The 21386-nt window shown below is 44.2% G+C and overlaps 1 protein-coding gene across 2 annotated transcripts in view; it reads left to right on the top strand.

Moving 5' to 3' along the window:
• The window catches only part of sardh (sarcosine dehydrogenase), a 103177-nt gene extending 90021 nt beyond the window's left edge, over positions 1-13156 (top strand). For both annotated transcript variants that reach the window (XM_023983408.2, XM_023983407.2), the window contains exons 20-22: positions 824-992; positions 4547-4682; positions 11773-13156. In XM_023983408.2, the coding sequence (XP_023839176.1) occupies positions 824-992; positions 4547-4682; positions 11773-11937 (470 nt within the window). In that variant the 3' untranslated portion in view covers positions 11938-13156. The remainder of the gene's footprint in view (positions 1-823; positions 993-4546; positions 4683-11772) is intronic.
• Positions 13157-21386: the final 8230 nt, after the last annotated feature.

Here is a 21386-nt window from a genome sequence, read left to right as displayed (position 1 = left end):
CAAGAGTATGGAGGCCATGGTCACTCAACACCAACTGGCTCGGGCATGTCATTAGAATGTCTCAGGAGCGCTTGCCAGGGAAGATCCTGTATGGCCAGCTACATCTTGGCCGGCGGTCTGCAGGGGGGACCAGCTACATCTTGGCCGGCGGTCTGCAGGGGGGGCCAGCTACATCTTGGCCGGCGGTCTGCAGGGGGGCAGCTGAAGCTCTACAAGGACCAGCTGAAAACGTCACTGAAGAAGTACAACATCAAATCCACAGACCTGGCGGCAGCTCTGCCAGAGCGGTGTACAGAGGCGGGGAGAGGAGCATAAAGAGACAGCAAAAACAGCTCCGGAGACATACAACCATGGCTGACCCCGCCAACACAGACTGCATATGCCCCACCTCCAATAAAGTTTGTGGATCTCTGACTGGACTCTACAGTCACCAAAGAATTCACCGTTAACTCAGAAGTGGAAGGGATCATGGAATACGTTGGACAACCATAAGCAACTTCTCTGAGTGCTTAACCTCCGCGCTCTTGCATGCGTTCATGTTTCTGTGTATAATGAATGAAGAGGAGGCTGGTGGGAGGAGCTAAAGGAGGATGAGCTCATTTGTAGTGGCTGGAATGGACTACATGTAAAGGTATATGCATGTTTGACTCCCATGAATTCCTTTCCAGCCATGACCATCCTCCTATGGCTCCTCCCACCAGCCTCCACTGACTGAACGTGAGTGTGTAAGCATACATTCCATCTGTCTCATCCATTCTGTGTCCTACCTCTTCCAAGGTTTGCCGTTTTGGCTGGGTAGTGACTCCCCTCCTCTCTCCCCAAGGCTACAGACATTGGCATGCTGACCTGCGCCCTGATGACACGCCTCTGGAGGCGGGACTAGCGTTCACCTGTAAGATGAAGAGCACCATTCCCTTCCTGGGTCGGGCCTCTCTGGAGAACCAGAAGGCTGAGGGACTACGTAGACGCATCGTCTGTTTCACCATTGACGAGTGAGTGGTCACGGTCGCCATGGCAACTTTTCTTTTTACCTTGAGGACATGATTAAATGTCACCGGCATTATTTTCTTAGTTAGAACGGTGTGTGTTTCTCTTCTCTTTAAAGTCAACATGACCAATGGCCTTAATGACAACCATAGAAATAGAAATGACAGAATCATATTTTCGAAACTTAGCCCACAAGTCTTCCCTGCTGTTGGTGTACTGTAGCAGACCTGGTTTGGTCTAAATGTGAGGGACTAAGTGGTTTCCAGTAATTCACTGAAACTGCTGTGGTTTGATTAGAAGGGATTCGGTAAGAGGTGGATTTAAAGGACTGTCAGCCTGACGTGATATCGTTTTCTGAGTTGATTCACTGAGACTACTCTGTCTGGTTCAGGTCTGAGGTGCAGATAGAAATTCAATGAGTGGGGCTGACTATTATACACGCAGACAATCATATCTGTTCTACACAAGACATTTCTGTCTGAAACGCTCTAACGTTACATCACCTAAACAGGTCTGTTTGATGTAGTGAGCCGTCTGTCTCGCTCGGTCTCTCTTTCTCTGGCGCTCTGTCTCTCTCTCTCTGGCGCTCTGTCTCTCTCTCTCTGGCGCTCTGTTTCTCTCTCTCTGGCGCTCTGTCTCTCTCTCTCTGGCGCTCTGTCTCTCTCCTCTGGCGCTCTGGTCTCGTCTGTCCTCTCTTTCTCTCTGGCGCTCTGTTTCTCTCTCTCTGGCGCTCTGTCTCTCTCTCTCTGGCGCTCTGTCTCTCTTCTCTGGCGCTCTCTCTCTCTCTTGGCTCTGTTCTCTCTCTCTCTCTCTCTGGCTCTCTCTCTCTCTGGCGCTCTCTCTGGCTCGCTCTCTCTCTCTCTCTCTGGTGCTCTCTCTCTGGCGCTCTCTCGCTCTCTCTCTGGCGCTCTCTCGCTCTCTCTATGGCTCTATGGCTCTCTAGCGCGCTCTCTATTTATATATTAAAATATAATAGTCATACTTGTCAAAGGGACAACATTACCAAGGGTCAAAAATAACCATTTAACAATAACAATATAGAGGACATGTGCAGCGCTCTCCTCTCTGTCTCTTGCGCTGTCTCAATCACATACATAAAATATTAACATTTTCCCCCCAGAGGTGTGTTTCCGTCAAACCTATTTTTTAGCCGATAAAAGGCTGTGCGTGATGATGTAGTACACATAAAAGCACTTTAGTGTATGTATTCAGGTACCGAATAGAAAAACCTGAAGTTTCATGTGTTTATTTGCAATTTCAACTGATGGTTTTGTCACAAAACTGTTGCGATAAATAGCATACCTCCTTGCCCAATCTGGTTTTGGTGCATGCTCAAAAGACGGTCAGAACAGACTCCATCTTGGATGATTTCTTTTGATTTTCCCATGATGTCAAGCAAAGATGCACTGAGTTTGAAAGTAGGCCTTGAAATACATCCACAGGTACACCTCCAATTGACTCAAATTATGTAATTATAGCCTATCAGTATGAGCTTCTAAAGCCATGACATCATTTTCTGGAATTTTCCAAGCTGTTTAAAGGCACAGTCAACTTAGTGTATGTAAATGTTTGACCCACTGGAATTGTAATACAGTGAATTATAAGTGAAATAATCTGTCTGTAATCAATTGATGGGGAAATTACTTGTCATGCACAAAGTAGATGTCCTAACCGACTTGCCAAAACTATAGTTTGTTAAAAATAAATTTGTGGCGTGGTTGAAAAATGTGTTTTAATGACTCCTACCTAAGTGTATGTAAACTTCCGACTTCAACTGCATATACACACAGTACCAGTCAAAACTATGAAATAACACATATGGAATCATGTAGTAACCAAAAAAGTGTTAAACAAATCTAAATATATTTTAGATTCTTTAAAGTAGCCACCCTTTGCCTTGATGACAGCTTTGCATACTCTTGGCATTCTCTCAACCAGCTTCATGAGGAATGCTTTTCCAACAATCTTGAAGGAGTTCCCACATATGCTGAGGACTTGTTGGCTGATTTTCCTTCACTCTGTGGTCCAACTCATTTCAAACCATCTCAATTGTTTTGAGGTTGGGTGATTGTCGACTCCAGGTCATCTGATGCAGCACTCCGTCACTCTCCTGCTTGGTCAAATTGACCTTACACAGCCTGGAGGTGTGTTGGGTCATTGTCCTGTTGAAAAACAATTGATATTCCCACTAAGTGCAAACCAGATGGGATGGCATATCGCTGCAGAATGCTGTGGTAGCCATGCTGGTTAAGTGTGCCTTGAATTCTAAATAAACCAGACAGTGTCACCAGCAAAGCACCATCACACCTCCTGTTTCATGGTGGGAACCACACATGCGGAGATCATTCGTTCACCTACTCTGCGTCTCACAAAGACACAGTGGTTGGATCCAAAAATCTCTAATTTGGACTCATCAGACCAAAGGACAGATTTCCACCGGTCTAATGTCCATTGCTCGTGTTTCTTGGCCCAAACAAGTCTCTCTTATTGGTGTCCTTTAGTAGTGGTTTCTTTGCTGCAATTTGACCATGAAGGCCTGATTCACGCAGTCTCCTCTGAACAGTAGATGTTTCTGTTACTTGAACTCTGAAGCATTTATTTGGGCTGTAATCAGAGGTGCAGTTAACTCTAATGAATGTATCCTCTGCAGCAGAGGTAACTCTGGCTCTTCCTTTCCTGTGGCGGTCCTCATGAGAGCAAGTTTCATTATAGCGCTTGATGGTTTTTGTGACTGCACTTGTAGAAACTTTCACATTTCTTGAAATGTTCTGTATTGACTGACCTTCATGTCTTAAAGTAATGATGGACTGTCATTTCTCTTTGCTTATTTGAGCTGTTCTTGTCATAATATGTACTTGGTCTTTAACCAAATAAGGCTATCTCCTGTATACTTCCTCTACCTTGTCACAACACAACTGATTGGCTCAAACGCATTAAGAAGGAAAGAAATTCCACTAATACATTTTTAACAAGGCACACTTGTTAATTGAATTGCATTCCATGTGACTACCTCATGAAGCTGGTTGAGAGAATGCCAAGAGTGTGCAAAGCTGTCATCAAGGCAAAGGGTGGCTACTTTGAAGAATCTCAAATATAAAATATATTTAGATTTGTAAAATTTGTTATTATTCTACAATGTAGAAAATAGTACAAATGAAAACCCTTGAATGAGAAGGTCTGTCCAGACTTTTGACTGGTACTTTATATCTAATTGGCAGCCCCGCACCGATCATCATTCAAATGATAGCCTACCCTCGATATTTATTGGAAATTTGCATGAAACTCCAAGTTTACTTCAATTGTCGCATAATCTATTTAATCTACAAAAAAATATATCCCACCTTGTCTAGCGTATTTTGTTTTGTCGACAAATTTGCTGTTTCCATTAGGCCTGCCTTTTTTTTTTCATCCGCATGAAATGGTTGGATGGAAACCTGGTTTGTCTCTCCTCCCAATTCTTCCTCTCTTCTCTTTCCCCATCTCTCCAACATCACATCCTCCTGAACAGGTCTGTGTGACGTAGCGTGAACCTGACACCTCTGTCTGTTCCTACTAACAGGAAAGTCCCGATGTTCGGCCTGGAAGCAATCTTCCGGAACGGCGTTCCCGTAGGCCATCTGCGGCGCTCCGACTACGGATTCTTTATTGACAAGCAGATCGGATACGGATACATCCGCAACCCTGACGGAGGAGTGGTAAGTAATGTATAGTTGGCTACACACACGAATCAACTCAGCCGCCCACACAATTTTGTCATCACCACAAGTAGAAGAAACATTAACAGGCTTTTTTCCCCTTCTTCGTTGGGAGATGGGTTTTCTATTATAATTGGTGGTATTCTGGCCGTTACGCTCAGTGACGATTGGCAGACAGGAAAACACTGCTTGTTTCCAGCTCTTTAGAAACGCTTCATTGCTGCTCTGCTCCTCCTCCGGCTAGGAAGCGATGACTCCTCTCAGAGCACACTGTGTTGCGTGCCTGTGGGCGTGCACGTTCTGGAACGGTCTCTTTCTCCTATTATCCGTCATTTATTGGCTCTACCCTGATCAACTCAGCCTTCCAGACAATCTCGCCCGAGCTTTTACTTAGGATAGACAATATTCGGGGACTCTATTGTGTTGGAGCAGATGCCCAGATTTTCATATAATTATACCACGTCATCATATCATATGCATATCGTGCAGTTTAACAACTTCATATTTGATTCTGAGTGGCAATTGAGTCAGATTCTAGTACCAGGGCTTTGACACGCACACACCACAAGCTTTGGTTGCTACCTCGGAAACCGAGGACTTTTTCCCCCCCAGCATTTCAAAAGAAACCTTAAATAAAGCTGGACTCGTTAATTGGTGAAACTGCCACGTCCGTTTTTTGAGATTACGACAACCAGGACATAATTGCACAGCAGAGTATTTACAGCATTTAATTTTTTTACCGCACTGCCGAACCAAACCGTTAACAATAAGTAGTCACTGGGGTGAAGTGGTGCGGTGGGTTCCATTTTAAAGGGCTTTATACTTTCCAAGCTGTTAACCCCCCCCCAGAAACCCTGGTTATTTGTGTATCATATGTGTACATTCTGTGTTGTTTTCCTTACACCCCTCCCAATAATAAAACCTGTAGTAATAGAATACGGCCCGGTGGGCTAACCTGGTACCACCTCGGTGTGTCCTACCGGGCCGAGCAGGTTCTGACTCAGTGGATGACCTTTGCCTTGTTCACTGAGATACTGCTGCACTGTGTGTGTGAGAGAGTGTTACAGGGCTGTGTGCGTTACGGAGTGAGACACCACATGTCTAGGTCTCCACCTGTTCCACAGGATAGATATATATATATATATCTCCCTGTCACTTATCATTGGGCTCACATCCCCTCCCGTCACAGTAGCATGGCAGAGTGCGAAACAGACACACCCATCCACTCACAAAGCCCTGGCGTTGGCCCTGCGCTACAGCGCTCCACATGCCCTCCTACGCTGCGTTAAGGGTCAGTCAGCGTCAGAAGCAGCTCATCATCCCATGGCTCTGGAACCTCCACCACTCAACCTCTCCTCTCCTTACTTGCTACTGCTGCTAAGGTCAGAGTGGCAGGGAGGGATTCATCTGCCTCACTGATTACTGAAAAGCAGAGATGGAGGACAGTGAGAAAGGAGAGAGCGAGAGGGAGAGGAAAGAAGGGATAGATTGAGAGGAAAGAAGGGAGGGAGCGTGCAAGAGGAAAGGAGGGAGGTAATTGGGGTGGGATAGAGGAGCGAGGGAGGGAGAAAACAAGTCAAAGCAAATGAGAGAGAGTAAGCAAGAAGTACTGAGGGAGAGACTGGGAGAGAATGAGGAGGGGGGAAAGAGATGGAGTGACAAACTGCTAATGATTAGGGGAGAGCAGGGCAGGGGCTTGGCTAGGGGCGGGGCCGAGGGTTAGAGGCCAGTTGACTTTGACTGCGGTTGGGCTAGGGTACAGACTAGGAGCTGGGTTAGGCTTGCCTCCAGCCCAGCTCGTTTTTGGAGAGTTATAATTAGCCAGAACGGGAAAGAGCAGGGGCCACAGCGCTGCGAGGAAGGGAAGCAAAGGAACAGACTCATTGGGCCGGAATAGTTTTGACATTGAGATGTGAATGAACTGGCTGTTTCGTGACCTCTTATTACATTTGGGTTTCATTGACCCTTGACTCTTGTGGGAATTGGTCTATATGGATCGGGCTAAATTGAAACAGTTTGGAGATGATGGGGAAATTATTAGACCAAAGATGAGTATACAACATTATACCTGACACAACATTACGCTGTTGATAACAAAATCTGAAAATACTCTGGATACATTCGGTAACGTGATAAGAATAGTCCTGGAAAATGTGGGGTAGGTGCAACATAAGACAAAACAATGACAAGCGTTTGAGTGAGAGGACTAACTGGTGTCTCCCAAGTGGCCACACACACCTCTCCAAAGTGTGTACAGTTCCTACGTCATTTCAATGCGCTTTTATGACTCAAGAAGTCTTTAACTATAAGGTGTTTTTTTTAGCTCTCCTATCTGAGGAACTAAATCAAACACACGTTTAGTTGTTTTGGAACACAAACCTGCATCCCTGCCATCACACAATTACTGTTGAAATCTAAAAACGGTCCATTATAAATCGCAATCTGCATCAGGTGGGCATCATTTTAAAGCTTGATCTATTGCTAATATGACTAGATAAGCTATAAAATACGCTATTACAGTGTTAGGCTTTTACAATGCAATTCCGGGGAAATTGGTAACATTTTTGGTGCGCATACAAAAGATCATGAGTGCATTCAGGTGCATGTGCCATGGCAAATTTTCCTCAGAATAGACAAACAGGCTCATTCTGTTCAAGACAACCCAGGGTATATAATAATCTTGAAACTGTTCTCTGGAGAATAATGGAATCACTGGAGAGTAATGGATGAGCTCTGTTCGAGACTGTCCTATCAAAGTGATCTGAAGAACTGTAATATCCTATGTTTCTCAGTTGTGGCTGAACAAGGACGTGGTAAATATAAATCTCAGTTTTTTTTCTATATATCGGCAGGACCGAACAACTGCGTCGGGGAAGCTCAGAGGGGGGTGTGTGCCTTTTTTGTTAACAACAACTTGTTGTTGAGTACCTCATGATAAGCTGTAGACCACACTATTTTCCAAGAGAGTTTATCTATATTTTTCGTAGGGGTCCATTTACCACCACAAACCGATGCTGGCACTAAGACCGCACACAACCAGCTGTATAGGGCCATAAGCAAAACAAATGCTCACCCAGAGGCGGAGCTCCTAGTAGCCAGTGACTTTAATGCAGGAAAACTAAAAAAACTTTTTACCTCATTTCTACCAGCATGTCACCAGTGAAAATAGAGGCAAAAGCTCTAGATCCCCTTTACTCCACACAGAGAGATGTGTGTAAAACTCAAACAGGAAGTACCAGTGACTCGCTCAATACAAAAGTGGTCAGAAAAAGCGAATGCTAAGCTACAGGACTGTTTTGCTAGCACAGCCTGGACTATGTTCTGAGATTCATCCGATGGCATTGAGGAGTTTACCAACACCAGTCACCGGCTTCATTAATAAGTGCATCGACGATGTTGTCCCCCACAGTGACAGTGTGTACATATCCCAACCAGAAGCCATGGATTACAGGCAACATCCGCACTGAGCTAAAGGCTAGAGCTGCCACTTTCAATGGCCGTGACACTAATCCGGACGCGTATATCATGGGTTACAAAGTGGAATCCTAGCCGCGAGCTGTCCAGTGACACAAACCTACCAGACGAGCTAAACTAAACACTTCACGGCTAACACTGAACTATGCATGAGAGCACCAGCTATTCCGTACTCTGTATTCACTGTGTGATCACGCTCTCCGTAGCCGATGTGAGTAAGTCCTTTAAACGAGTCAACATTCACCAGACCAGACGGATTACCAGGACGCGTACTCAGAGCATGCACTGACCAGCATGCAAGTATCTTCACTGACATTTTCAACCTCTACTTGATCTAGTATGTAATACCTACATGTTTCAAGCAGACCACCATAGTCCCTGTGTCCAAGAAGGCCAAGGTAACCTGTCTAAATGACTATCGCCCTGTTGYACTCACATCTGTATCCATGAAATGCTTTGAACGGCTGGTCATGGCTCACAAGACCATCATCCCAGACACCCTGGATCCACTCCAATTCGCATACAGCCACAACAGATCCACAGATGACGCAATCTCTATTGTACTCCACACCGTCCTTTCCCACCTGTACAAAAGGAACTCCTATCTGAGAATGCTGTTCGTTGACTACAGCTTAGCGTTCAACACCATTGTGCCCTTCAAGCTCATCACTAAGCTAAGGATCCTGGAATTCCTGACGGGCCGTCCCAGGGGGTGCTGCTTAGTCCCCTCTACTCCCTGTTCACACAAGACTGCATGGCCGTGCACGACTCCAACACTATCATTAAGTTTGCAGAAGACATGATGGTGGTAGGCCTGATCACCGATGACGATGAGACGGCTTACAGGGAGGAGGTCAGAGAACCGGCAGTGTAGTCCCAGGACAACAACCTCTCCCTCAAGGTGAAGACAAAGGAGCTGATCGTGGACTACAGGAAACAGAGGGCCTTCATCCACATTGACAGGGCTGTTGCGGAGCAGGTCGAGAGCTTAAATTTCCCCGGTGTCTACATCTCTAAGGAACTATCATGGTCCTCAAACATCAACACAGGTGTGAATAGGGCACGACAATTTCTCTTCCCCCTCAGGGGGCTGAAAAGATTTGGCTTGGGCCCGCCGATCCTGAAAGTTCTACAGCTGCACCATTGAGAACATCTTGACTGGCTGCATCACCGCTTGGTATGGCAACGCTTGGCATCTGACCGCAAGGTTCTACAGAGGGTAGTGCTTTCGGCCCAGTACATCACTAGGGTCGAGCTCCCTGCCATCCAGGACCCCTATACCAGTCGGTGTCAGATGGTGTCAGAGGAAGGCCCTAAAAATTGTCAGACTCCAGCCACCCAAGTCATAGATTGTTCTCTCTGCTTCCGCATGGCAAGTGGTACCGATGCACCAGCTATAAGACTGCTAAATAGTTAGTTAGTTAACCAATAGCATTGAACCTTTTTCACGAACTCTTTTGACTCATTATACGCTACTGTTTCATATCTATCCCTTTGCCTCGTTACTTTATCCCTACCTATATGTACATATCTACCTCAATTACCCCGTACCCCTGCATATGTTATTGGTACTTGTACCCCATCTATATAGACAAGTTATCGTTACTCATTGTGTATTTATTCCTCATTATTTTTAAACGTCTACTATTTATCTTTTTTTCTCTGCATTGTTGGGAAGGGCCATAAGTAAGCATTTCACTGTTAGTCTACACCTGTTTTTTTAAGCATGTGACAAAATGTGATTTCATTTCGTGAAGCGCGAGGGGCTCAAGTTCAGAACGACTTTCAATCAAACCCAATACGTCGCTGTGAAGTGCAGCTCTGACGTTATGTATAGCATATTACTGTACAGCCACTACGTTCCAATTTAGCCGTTCATCAGTGCCCAAATCTGCCATTTCAACCCGTATATGGGTACAGAAAGAGAAACAATGAAATACAGTATCTCAGGGATCATCAACTAAATTCAGCCGTGGGCAGATTTTATTTTTTTCTTGAGAGGATGGTCGGGGGACAGAAAATAAATATAAAGTATTTGTACTCTGACGCAAGAAGCCCAACCAGATATTATATTTGACTAAAACATAATAATTTCAAAACTTTATATTAGTCTTAAGTTGTTGTTTTTTACGGCGCCGTATATGCCACTCCACAGAGAACTATCTAGAAAAAGCAGCTGAGATGCGCAATAGGTTTCTACGAAGAGGCTATTCTCCACAATGTGTGGATGAAGCTCTTAATTTGGTATTGGGGAAAACACGAGATGAACTGCTACAAAAAAGACCCACTAGAGCTAAAGAACACAACTACATATACTTTGAACTCGCGAAAAGTGGGAGATGCTGGCATGTTTTATCATCGGACCCAGCTTTCCCTGCTGAATTTAAGAATCCACCACTAATTGTATGTAGGCGAGGTCGCAATTTACGCCATAAATTGGTCCATGCAAACTGCCAGCCACACAAGAAAATCAGCCAGGCTCTTTTACGCCCGCTTCGAAATGGTAGCTATAAATGCAGAGGTTGCGCACAGTGCAACAATATGATGAAGTGTGAATATTTCTGCCACCCACATACGGTTCCAAATAAATCCGATTATTACGTGCTGCACTACCCATGTTATCTACATTATGAAATGTCCATGTGGACTGTGCTATGTAGGTAAAACCTCTCGTTCTCTCAAACATAAAAGTTCAATCAGGAAAAAACGACAGCGATTATCCAGTCGCAGTACATTTTAATGACCTAAAACATGACATTTCTACCTTTTTTTTGGATTTTGTGGCATAGAGAAAGTTAAGATATCAGACAGGGGAGGTGATATAAATAATACTCTGAGCAAAAGAGAATGTTTTGGCATTTTCACCCTCCAGACATTATTTCCTAAAGGTCTTAATGATGAAATGCCTCTATATTATGTTGTTAATGTGAACATGAATTATGCCCCTACTTCTGATTACTCTGTTTTTCTTACGCTGTACCCGATGATTTATGAAAACTTGCTTGATAGGTCGATGTCCTCATTGTGGTTTTACATACGTGTTTAATACGTTTTATGTACACACTTTATTTGAATATTTATGAAATGCATATTGTTATATTTGGTAGCACTTTGTTTTTCCTTTGCCTCCATCCCCATTCGATGCGTGGAACGGATGTGGGTGGGGCTAGGTCTACATAAGGGTGCTAATTAAAAAAACTCACAAAAGCTCTGACGAAGGCCGATACGTAAAGCTTATTAAAGATCAGTGATACTATCAAGAAATATATTAAAAACATTTTACCTTGGAGCTTTCGGAGGCCAAAGAAAATCTGCCATGCACCACATTTGTGACACTGGGTGCCAGTTGACGAACCCTATCTAATCAGGAATAGTGCTTTTGGAGAGCGGAGTCAGGTCATTAAGAACAGTCTAAGGTTCCCTAAGCTTTCAGATCTCAGGATGGATTAGGAACTTATTTTAAAGACTCGGAGTTCCTCCATCTCTGAGTAAAGGTGTGGATTTAACGATGTCTGTGTGCTCTCTTCCATTCTTTATTCTCTCTCGCCCTTTCAATCTCTCTTTCTCTATCCCCTCTTGCGCTCTCGCTTTTTCTCTCTCGCTCTCTCTCTCTCAGGTAAATGCTGACTTCATAAAGAGTGGGAAGTTCACTCTGGAGAGGATGGGTGTGGTGTACGAGGCCAAGCCCCACCTCAAGTCGCCCTTTGACCCCTCAAACAACCGCGTGAAAGGCATTTACCCCGACAACTACCACAACGTTTACAAGGCCAACGCACAATAATGTATATCAAGGTGTGATTGGACAATGTGCCTGTTTGTATATGTCCCTGATCTCCCCCAGCATATCCCCATGTTGGAGTCAGACCTGAGTCCAAATACTTTGAGCTTTTGCTCTAGCCTGCCAGGAGTGCCGCTGGGCAGGTTTTTACATTTTGCTGGACTTTTCTATTGGTTCGATTGAAACAGGCAAGCTTAATCAAGCATAGCTAAAGTATTTGAAATGACATGAAATAGTATTTGAACCCATGTCTGGTTGGAGTATCATGTGAGGTACATGTTTACTGTCTCTGTCTGGCATAAAGCTTGAGAATAGCAGTGTTTTTAAATCCATATTAATGAGGTATAATTCCATGTAAAAAGAGCCCGTGAACCACAGATTAGAGTCGCAAGTTTGGTAGTCCTGCAGTACCATACCTCAACACCATGTTATTCTCATGGCTGAAGGCAAAGCTACCAGCTACTTCTGTAAGTCTTAAAATCACCTCTGATTATCAAGTAGAAAATATGATAAATTGATTAACAAATAGTTAACAAAGGGTAATATATTGTACTTAACGTGCCTTGCTTTGTTGTACTACTAAAAAAAAATGTATACATTTTTGGTGAACTGCAATATATTGTTAGTTTCATTAATGTCTCTGGTGCTGCTATTGGTGAGCATGTTTTAAGATCCGATTGGTTCAATTGCACTTTTGTGTTCATATTAGTGTATGCTAACTCCAGAGCTGATACCAAATGAAATCTGCTTGCTGAATTGGACTCTAATAAAGCATGAATAACATTACTTGTCTGTGAAAATATAGAAGAAATGAAGACTGCTCGCCTGTGAAATCGTCAATACGCTTTATTGATTCATTTCAAATACAATCCATAGACAATGTCATTTGTTTTAGCGTTGTATTTTCTGTTCTTTGTGAACTGAACATAATGTTTCAGATGTTGCAAGGCATGCTGGGTCATGTGGTCTTAATGTTGCCTCACTTCTTCCTGCTTCAATGTGATCTCACATATGAAGATCAGGTTAGTGACTTCAACGGCCGCTTTAGAAGACACGAAGGTCTAGATTCCTGTTATTTTAGATCTCATGTATATGCAGTTATTGGTGTCAATGATTGCCATACAGCTTAAAATGATAACTTATGCCCATTAAAATCAAACTTAATTTCATATTTATCTGATCTTTCCCACAGATTCCTTTACCAATAAATATCTGTACTGGAGTAGGAATGTTTAGTTTTTTTATTCACTGTGAAAGTGAAGGGATCATTTAGATACAATATTATACTATTGTATTATAGTACAATAATAGTGTTCTCTTGAATTCTGTGAATGTGATTATGATATTATGCTAGTACTGTAGTAGGCCTTCCTGATGCCATTGGATCAACTGGATGTGATGTGCCATCCCCTGCACTTGTTGTGGAGAAGTACTTCACCAGAGAGAGGAGGGGGGGGGGGGGTGCGGGGTTGATATTCAGACGGGAGAGGGCGTCTCCCGGGGGCTGCACCATGGTGGGCTCACTGCTTTGTCCCCCCCCCCCATGGGTAACAGGGCCTCTGGTGCTGTGACATCACTACAGGAAGCTCCTGCCTCTCCCAGTCGCTCTGTCACAGGACCACAGAAACAGTCACACAAGGTGACACATAGTAGTGTGATGACCTTAAATGTACTATGAACTTTTGCCTGGTCTCGTGTGATGGTTACATGCACATTTGAACCAATGAACTGTGTGTTTTATCATGCGTGTTATGCATGGTATTTGTACATGTCTGTGTAGTGGTTCTCTATGTGTATATGGTACAGTTAGTCTCCGGTAACGCAGGTCCCTGACGATGGGCTGTGCCAGTCTGGCATACATATGCCTATCCAAACACTGTGACCTGGTTGACAGGGAGGGCAGCACGATTCAGCCTGAGACCATGGGCGCAGGTTCAGGTGAGGATGCCATGGTAAATTAAATCACCGACTCCCGCCACTGTCCATGTCTCTCGATCACAGCTGCCATCAGCCAGTCAGAAACACACATCCAGTCATAAAATGTATTTATAAAAAAGTGTTTTACAGGGCCAGCCATAGTAATACGGCACCCCTCGCAAATTAGGGTGCATTGACAGATTTTATGCCTTGTCAGCTCGGGTATTTGAACCAGCAACCTTTCAGTGACTGGCCCAACACTGTAACCGCTAGGCTACCTGCCACCCTCATTTCATAGAGATCTGTGGTAAACTGTTACTGTAAATTATAAAAACCAAAAGTATTGCTGCAGGGACTTGCTTCCAGTCAGCCACGAGCATTAGTGAAGTCGGGCACTGATGTTGGGTAATTAGGCCTGGCTCGCAGTCGGCGTTCCAATTCATCACAAATATGTTCGATGGGGTTGAGGTCAGGGCTCTGTGCAGGCCAGTCAAGCTCTTCCACATCAATCTCAAGAAGAAAATTCTGTAAGGACCTCACTTTATGCACGGGACCATTGTCATGCTGAAACAGGAAAGGGCCTTCTCCAAAACGTTGGAACCACAGAATCGTCTAGAATGTCATTGTATGCTGTAGCGTTAAGATTTCCCTTTACTGGAACTAAGGGGCCAAACCACCTCCCCCACCAAACTGGCCCTATGCATTGGGGCAAGTAGCATTCTCCTGGCATCGGCCAGGAGTGAAGCGTGATTCGTCACTCCAGGGAATGCGTTTTCACTACTCCAGAGTCCAATGGTTTGGCATTAAGCATGGTCATCTTAGGCTTGTGTGTGGCTGCTCGGCCATGGAAACCCCTTCCATGAATCCCTTGACGAAAGGGTTCTTGCGCTGACGTTGCTTCCAGAGGCAGTTTGGAGGACAGACGATTTTTACATGTTTACGGTCCCGTTCTGTGAGCTTGTGTGGCCTACCACTTTTCAGCTAAGCTGTTGTTGCTCCTAGACATTTCCACTTCACAAAAGAGCACTTGCAGTTGCCCGGGGCAGCTCTAGCAGGGCACAAATTTGACAAACTGACTTGTTGGAAGGGTGGCATTCTATGACAGTGCCACGTTGAAAGTCACCGAGCTCTTCAGTACGGGCCACTCCACTGCCAATGTTTATCTATGAAGACTGCATGGCTGAGCGCTTGATTTTACATACCTGTCAGCAACGTGTGTGGCTGAAATAGCTGAATCCAGTCATTTGAAGGGGTGTAAACATTATTTTGGCCATGTAGTGCATGTTGTTAGATATCTATACTCCCATGTGGTTTATTGGTGACGCAGTATGTACTGCAAACACTTTTTTGCTGAATAGGATTTCAAATCCAATTTTATTGGTCACATACACATATTTAGCAGATGTAATTGCAGGGGTAACAAAATAACAAAATGCTTGTGTTGCTAGCAGTGCAGTAGTTTCTAACAATACACACATCTAAAAGTAAAAGAATGCAATTAAGAAATATATAAATATTAGGATGAGCAATGTCGAAGTGGCATTGACTAAATACAGTAGAATAGAATACAGTATATACATATGAGATGAGTAAAGCAGTATGTAAACATTATTAAAGTGACCAGTGATTCCATGTCTATGTATATAGGGCAGCAGCCTCTAAGGTGCAGGGTTGAGCAGCCGGATAGTACCCGGCTAGTGATGGATATTTAACAGTCTGATGGCCTTGAGATAGAAGCTGTTTTTCAGTCTCTCGGTCCCAGCTTTGATGCACCTGCACTGACCTCGCCTTCTGGATGATAGCGGGGTGAACAGGCCGTTGCTCCGCAGTGTGTATATGAAAAGTCTGTACGTAATATTTTACTGTCCTGTACGCAGTGTACTCACAGGGAATTGCTTGGTGGCGGACTTGTTACAGGCCATGTAGATCAGTATTTCCCAACACTATTCTTTGAGTTCCCCCAACAGTACACATTTGTATTGTAACCCTGGACAAGAACACCTGATTCTAATCATCAATCCCTCAATGAGATGAAGGAGGTGTGTCAAACTGAATTCACCAAAATACTCCCAAGCCTAGATTGCTGAACAATTAATCAAATGGCCACCGGACTATTACACCGGACCCCCTTTGTTTTGTACACTGCTGCTACTTGCTGTTTATTATCTATGCATAGTCACTTCACCCCTACCTACATGTACAAATGACCTCAACTAACCTGTACCCTGCACACTGACTAAGTACCAGTACCCCCTGTATATAGCCTCATTATTGTGTTAATTTGTATTATTATTTAATTTTTTTACTTTAGTTTATTTGGTAAATATTTTCTTAACCAACAGTGCAGTTCAAGAAGAGTTAAGGGTTTGTAAGTAAGCATTTCACGGTAAGGTCTACACTTGTATTCGGCGCATGTGACAAATAAAGTTTGATTTGTTGGCTGACAATTTGTTAACTACACTATTCTTATGAACCACATAGCATTACAGCAGTATGTACCGGTACGTTATTTTGTTACCTAAGTTGGCTACTAATACATCAAACTTTCCAGGCAGTATATTAACTATCTGCTATCTAACTAACTACCCAGCGTTAATGGACTTGATTATTTACATCATTCTTAGCTAAGAGTGAGGTGTTCTCTATTTTGTGTCTGGAAATAGCTAGCCAACGTTAGCTTGGGTGCTTGACTGCGGTTGTGAGGTCAGAACGCTCGGAYCAACCCAACTCCTCGGCCAGAGCGTCCAGTGTGCGCTCTGAACGCTCCGAGAGCGAAACTCTCTGAATTTACGAATGGACAATATGACAAGGCTCTGAATTTACGAACGCCCAGAACACACGCTGTGTTCTTTGGCACTCCAGATTGAATTTACGAACACACCCTAAAATGAACTAATAGTATGTAGTACAGTATGTTAGTATGTGCATTCGAACAGAGCTCAGGTTGATATGTGGCTTAATATGAATCAGGTTAACATTTATTGTATGTGTTGGTGTGTGTTGCAGGGCCCGGTTTCCCAAAAGCATCTTAAGGCTAAATTCATCGTTAGAATCTAGGACCATCGTTAAATCTCTGAGACGGTTTCCAAAACCATCGTACTAAAGTTGCACTTGAAATCGCTATTAACTGTCTGCCCCAGACCACTCGTTGAACAGCTGTGTCGGTAGATGCTTTTTTTGTTGCCATTGCGCATCACTTTATACACAGAAGATCACCCCTAAACATAGAATCAGGATGTTTATCCGTCTTTCTGTGACCGCCTATAACCGCAACTTCAATACAGCTACGACCGGAAGTTATTTTTCTTGGCAGGTTAGGAGAGCATTTTCGCTAAATCTTGCTATTTTCCTAATCTTAGCCTAATTCTCCTAACCTGCTATGTTAATTCTCCAAACCTGCGGCGTAAGTTCTCCTAACCGGCTACGAAAAAGTCCCTTCCGGCTGTAGCTATATTGAAGTGGCGTGAAAAGAGTGTTTCTCCGATAACTTCAAAATGAAGTTGGCAATGTCTTTGCAATTGTTACAAACGAAGGATGCTTCAAATACAAACGGATAACTGCAGTAAAAGATAAATACAGTATAGGCTGCATAGGCCTATATAATTCAATCCATATTAAAATACATTTCATGTTCAATCAATTGAGTTCTATTTACAGTAGCAGATTGTAGGGTACCGTCTGTCATTTTTGCCTCAATATAGTTAATGATGTGTAACAACATGCTCAATGACGTGCCAAATCTGTGACTTTGTGCATTTATAAGTGCATTATTATAGGGTTGACCTAAGCATTAGAATAAGCCACCTCAATATTTGCAGCCATATAGGCGATAATATCCCTATAGGAGCTGATTCGTTATCAGTGTTGTGGAGATATGAATGGAAAAAGCTGATCTGAGAGCAGTGCTGCCTTTCTTTCGATATCAATCGACACATGCTCCAGCGACGCACTTAGTGAACTTTCCCACTGTGGTATTTTGGTATGGTATCTTTGCCCATTATAGTAATGATGTGTTGTTAAAACACTCAACTAGTCTAACTAATGGTATCCACAACTGACTCTGGGAAGTAGATAAAGGGCCTCATTGTCAAAATCCCGAAGTATCCCTTTGAGTTCCATTGCTATCAGGAAACCAAGTGTCTTCTGCTGGTTAGTGTGATGTGTGAGTTGATTTACTCTGCTTAACATACAGTCCCAGTCAAAAGTTTGGACACACCTACTCATTCAAGGCTTTTTCTTTATTTTTACTTTTTTCTACGTTGTAGAATAATAGTGAAGACATCAAAACTATCGGGGGAGAAGGGCCTTGGTCAGGGAGGTGACCAAGAACCCGATGGTCACTCTGACAGAGCTCCAGAGTTCCTCTGTGGAGATGGGAGAACCTTCCAGAAGGACAACCATCTCTCTGCAGCACTCCACCAATCAGGCCTTTGCCACCAAGCCACTCCTCAGTAAAAGGCACATGACAGCCTGCTTGGAGTTTGCCAAAAGGCACTTAAAGGACTCTCAGACCATGACAAACAAGATTATCTGGTCTGATGAAACCAAGATTGAACTCTTTGGCCTGAATACCAAGTGTCACATCTGGAGGAAACCTGGCACAATCCCTACGATGAAGCATGGTGGTGGCAGCATCATGCTGTGGGGATGTTTTTCAGCGGCAGAGACTGGGAGACTAGTCTGGATTGAGGGAAAGATGGATGGAGCAAAGTACAGAGAGATCATTGATGAAAACCTGCTCCAGAGTGCTCAGGACCTCAGACTGGGGCAAAGGTTCACCTTCCAACAGGACAACGACCCTAAGCACACAGCGAGGTCAACGCAGGAGTGGCTTCGGGACAAGTCTCTGAATGTCCTTGAGTGGCCCAGCCAGAGCCCAGACTTGAACCCGATCGAACATCTCTGAAGGGACCTGAAAATAGCTATGCAGAGATGTTCCCCATCCAACCTGACAGAGCTTGAGAGGATCTGCAGAGAAGACCGGGAGAAGCTCCCCAAATACAGGTGTGCCAAGCTTGTGGCGTCATACCCAAGAAGACTTGAGGCTGTAATCGCTGCCAAAGGTGCAATTATTTTCTAAAAAAACGTTTTTGCTTTTTCATTATGTGGTATTGAGTGTAGATTGATGAGGGGAAAAACAATTTCATCCATTTTAGAATAAGGCTGTAGCGTAACAAAATGTGGAAAAAGTCAAGGGGTCTGAATACTTTCCGAATGCACTGGATCATAGTCATTGGAGGGAGACAGATTTACGTCCAGATTGGTGTGCGTGTGCAAGCGTGCATGCATTGGTGTGTGTGTGTGTTACCTGTTAATGAAGCTAAAGTTATTTTGCAAGTAGCCATGGTCCACGTTGCTCTTGCACAGCTCCAGTTGATTCCGGGATAGTAGTTCACATAGTTATCACACATCTCCATGATCCAAAAGCCTCCCTGGATCAACATGAGAGAAATATAGAGGGAGAGAGTGGAGTCAGGTTCCTAGATTTACCTCTGTCCTAATAATGCCGGAAACAGCAGGCAGCTGTCAAGCAGCACTGAGCACTGTGTGTGTGTCTGTCTGCCCGTGCACGTGTGTGTGCAGTATCATCAGCCCAATGCGGCTGTCCACTGCTCTGAACATCACAGAGGAGAGTTAGCCAGAGCAGCATCATCATCCTCCAGCCCAGAGCCTGTATCTGACCCCAGATTAGTGAAATCTGGGCTGGGCAGTAGAGCCTCTCTAAGTAGAGCCTCTCTGAGCCCTGTCTGTGGTTGGAGGATATGCCTACATTAAACCCATAGAGCTGCTTGGCTACAGTTAGTGTATAGAGGCTACTCATAACACTTTGTGTGCATGTACTGTACGTGTGTGAGGTGTCTCCACTTGTGTGCATGCCTGTGTGCTATATAACATGTACAATATTCCTTTTTTATTATTTTACCCTTTTTCTCCCCAATTTCGTGGTATCCAACTGGTATTACAGTCTTGTCTCATCGCTGCAAGTCCCGTACGGACTCGGGAGAGGCGAAGGTCGAGAGCCGTGCGTCCTCTGAAACACAACCCAACCAAGCTGTACTGCTTCTTGACATAATGCCTGCTTAACCAGGAAGCCAATGTGTCGGAGGAAACACTGTACACCTGGCGACCGTGTCAGCCTGCATGTGCCCAGCCCGCCACAGGAGTCGCTAGAGCGCGATGGGACAAGGACATCCCTGCCTGGCCAAACCCTCCCCTAACCCAGAAGACGCTGAGCCAATTTTGCCCCACCCCGTGGGTTTCCCGGGTCGTGGTCGGCAGCGACAGAGCCTGGTTGTACAATATTCTTTATTGATACACGTATGGCTGCACCTGCAATATAAACATATTGTTGCATACTACTGTAGGCTGGATCTTGTCCTTTGTGTTGTACTACACTTTGTCAGGAGGACATCACCCCGAGGGGAGGACAAACACACTCAAATCAGGCAAAGTTCGGGCATATGTGTTCTAATTATAGTCAAATATGATAAACTAACAACAAGTGTACTGTGGTTAACAGAATATTGCCGTTGTTCTTTTTAAAACAGGCATCTCTGTTGTCCGGCAGCAGATGCAGTGACAGACTGTAGCAGTAGTGTAGATCATCACTTTAGTTTTTGTCTTGTTATGCCCTCAGGCATTTCCTTCCTTTTCCATGTCTGTAATAGTCCCTTCTGTCTTTCACTGTTCCCATTCCTTTAACTGTGTCATCTTATTCCCCACACCCACGCCGAACACACACATGCACGGGCTCACACACACACACACACACACACACACACTGAAATGTATCTAATCTTATTCCACCTCCTTAGACAGTTGTGACCGTAAAAAGAGGAGCCGACATACTTATAGGCGGCACGGTCACCATCTTCTGTAGCATTCTGATTATCTGGAGGAGACGACAACAAAAATACTCCGCAAACACATCCATTAGATTGTTCTCAAAACACGACACTATCCGACAGCGATGTCTTGTTTTTATGTCGCTTATAGTTGTCTTGTCTATGAGCTGAATACAGGGCAGAGGAGAAAGTCTCGCTTGACACCACCCATTGGGCACAGACGTCTATTCCACGTTGGTTCAACGTGATTCCATTGAGATTACGTTGAAACAACGTTGATTCAACCAGTGTGTGCCCTGTGGGCAGTATCTTGTTTCTATACCACTCCGAGAAGTCTGGAAACTGCTTAGAGGAGCTTGAGACATAGGAAAGAGTTGTCGTATTACAGGCAGACAAGTCTCACTTGACACACATTTTATGTTGCTCGAAATTGCATCTAGTCTAGTTCGAGGGATGAACTGAATACAGGAACAGGGAGAGAGTTGTAATACAGGCAGGCAGTGTCTTACTTGACACCAGTGTTGTGTTCTGCAGAAGCCCAAAAGATGTGTCTTACCTCACTTAAGCCTTGAGCATTTAGCAATACCCTAACAGATGCCAGACAGACAGTCAGCACTTACTAATACCCTACAGTACTTCACCTGACCTGAAACTGACAGAGAGAGAGAGAGCTCTGTCCAGGTGTTCGGT

The sequence above is a fragment of the Salvelinus sp. IW2-2015 genome, linkage group LG4q.1:29, assembly GCF_002910315.2.
Source record: "Salvelinus sp. IW2-2015 linkage group LG4q.1:29, ASM291031v2, whole genome shotgun sequence".
Lineage (NCBI taxonomy): Eukaryota > Metazoa > Chordata > Actinopteri > Salmoniformes > Salmonidae > Salvelinus > Salvelinus sp. IW2-2015.
Note: the sequence above shows the minus strand (reverse complement) of the source record. Positions and strands in the feature narration are given on the sequence as shown.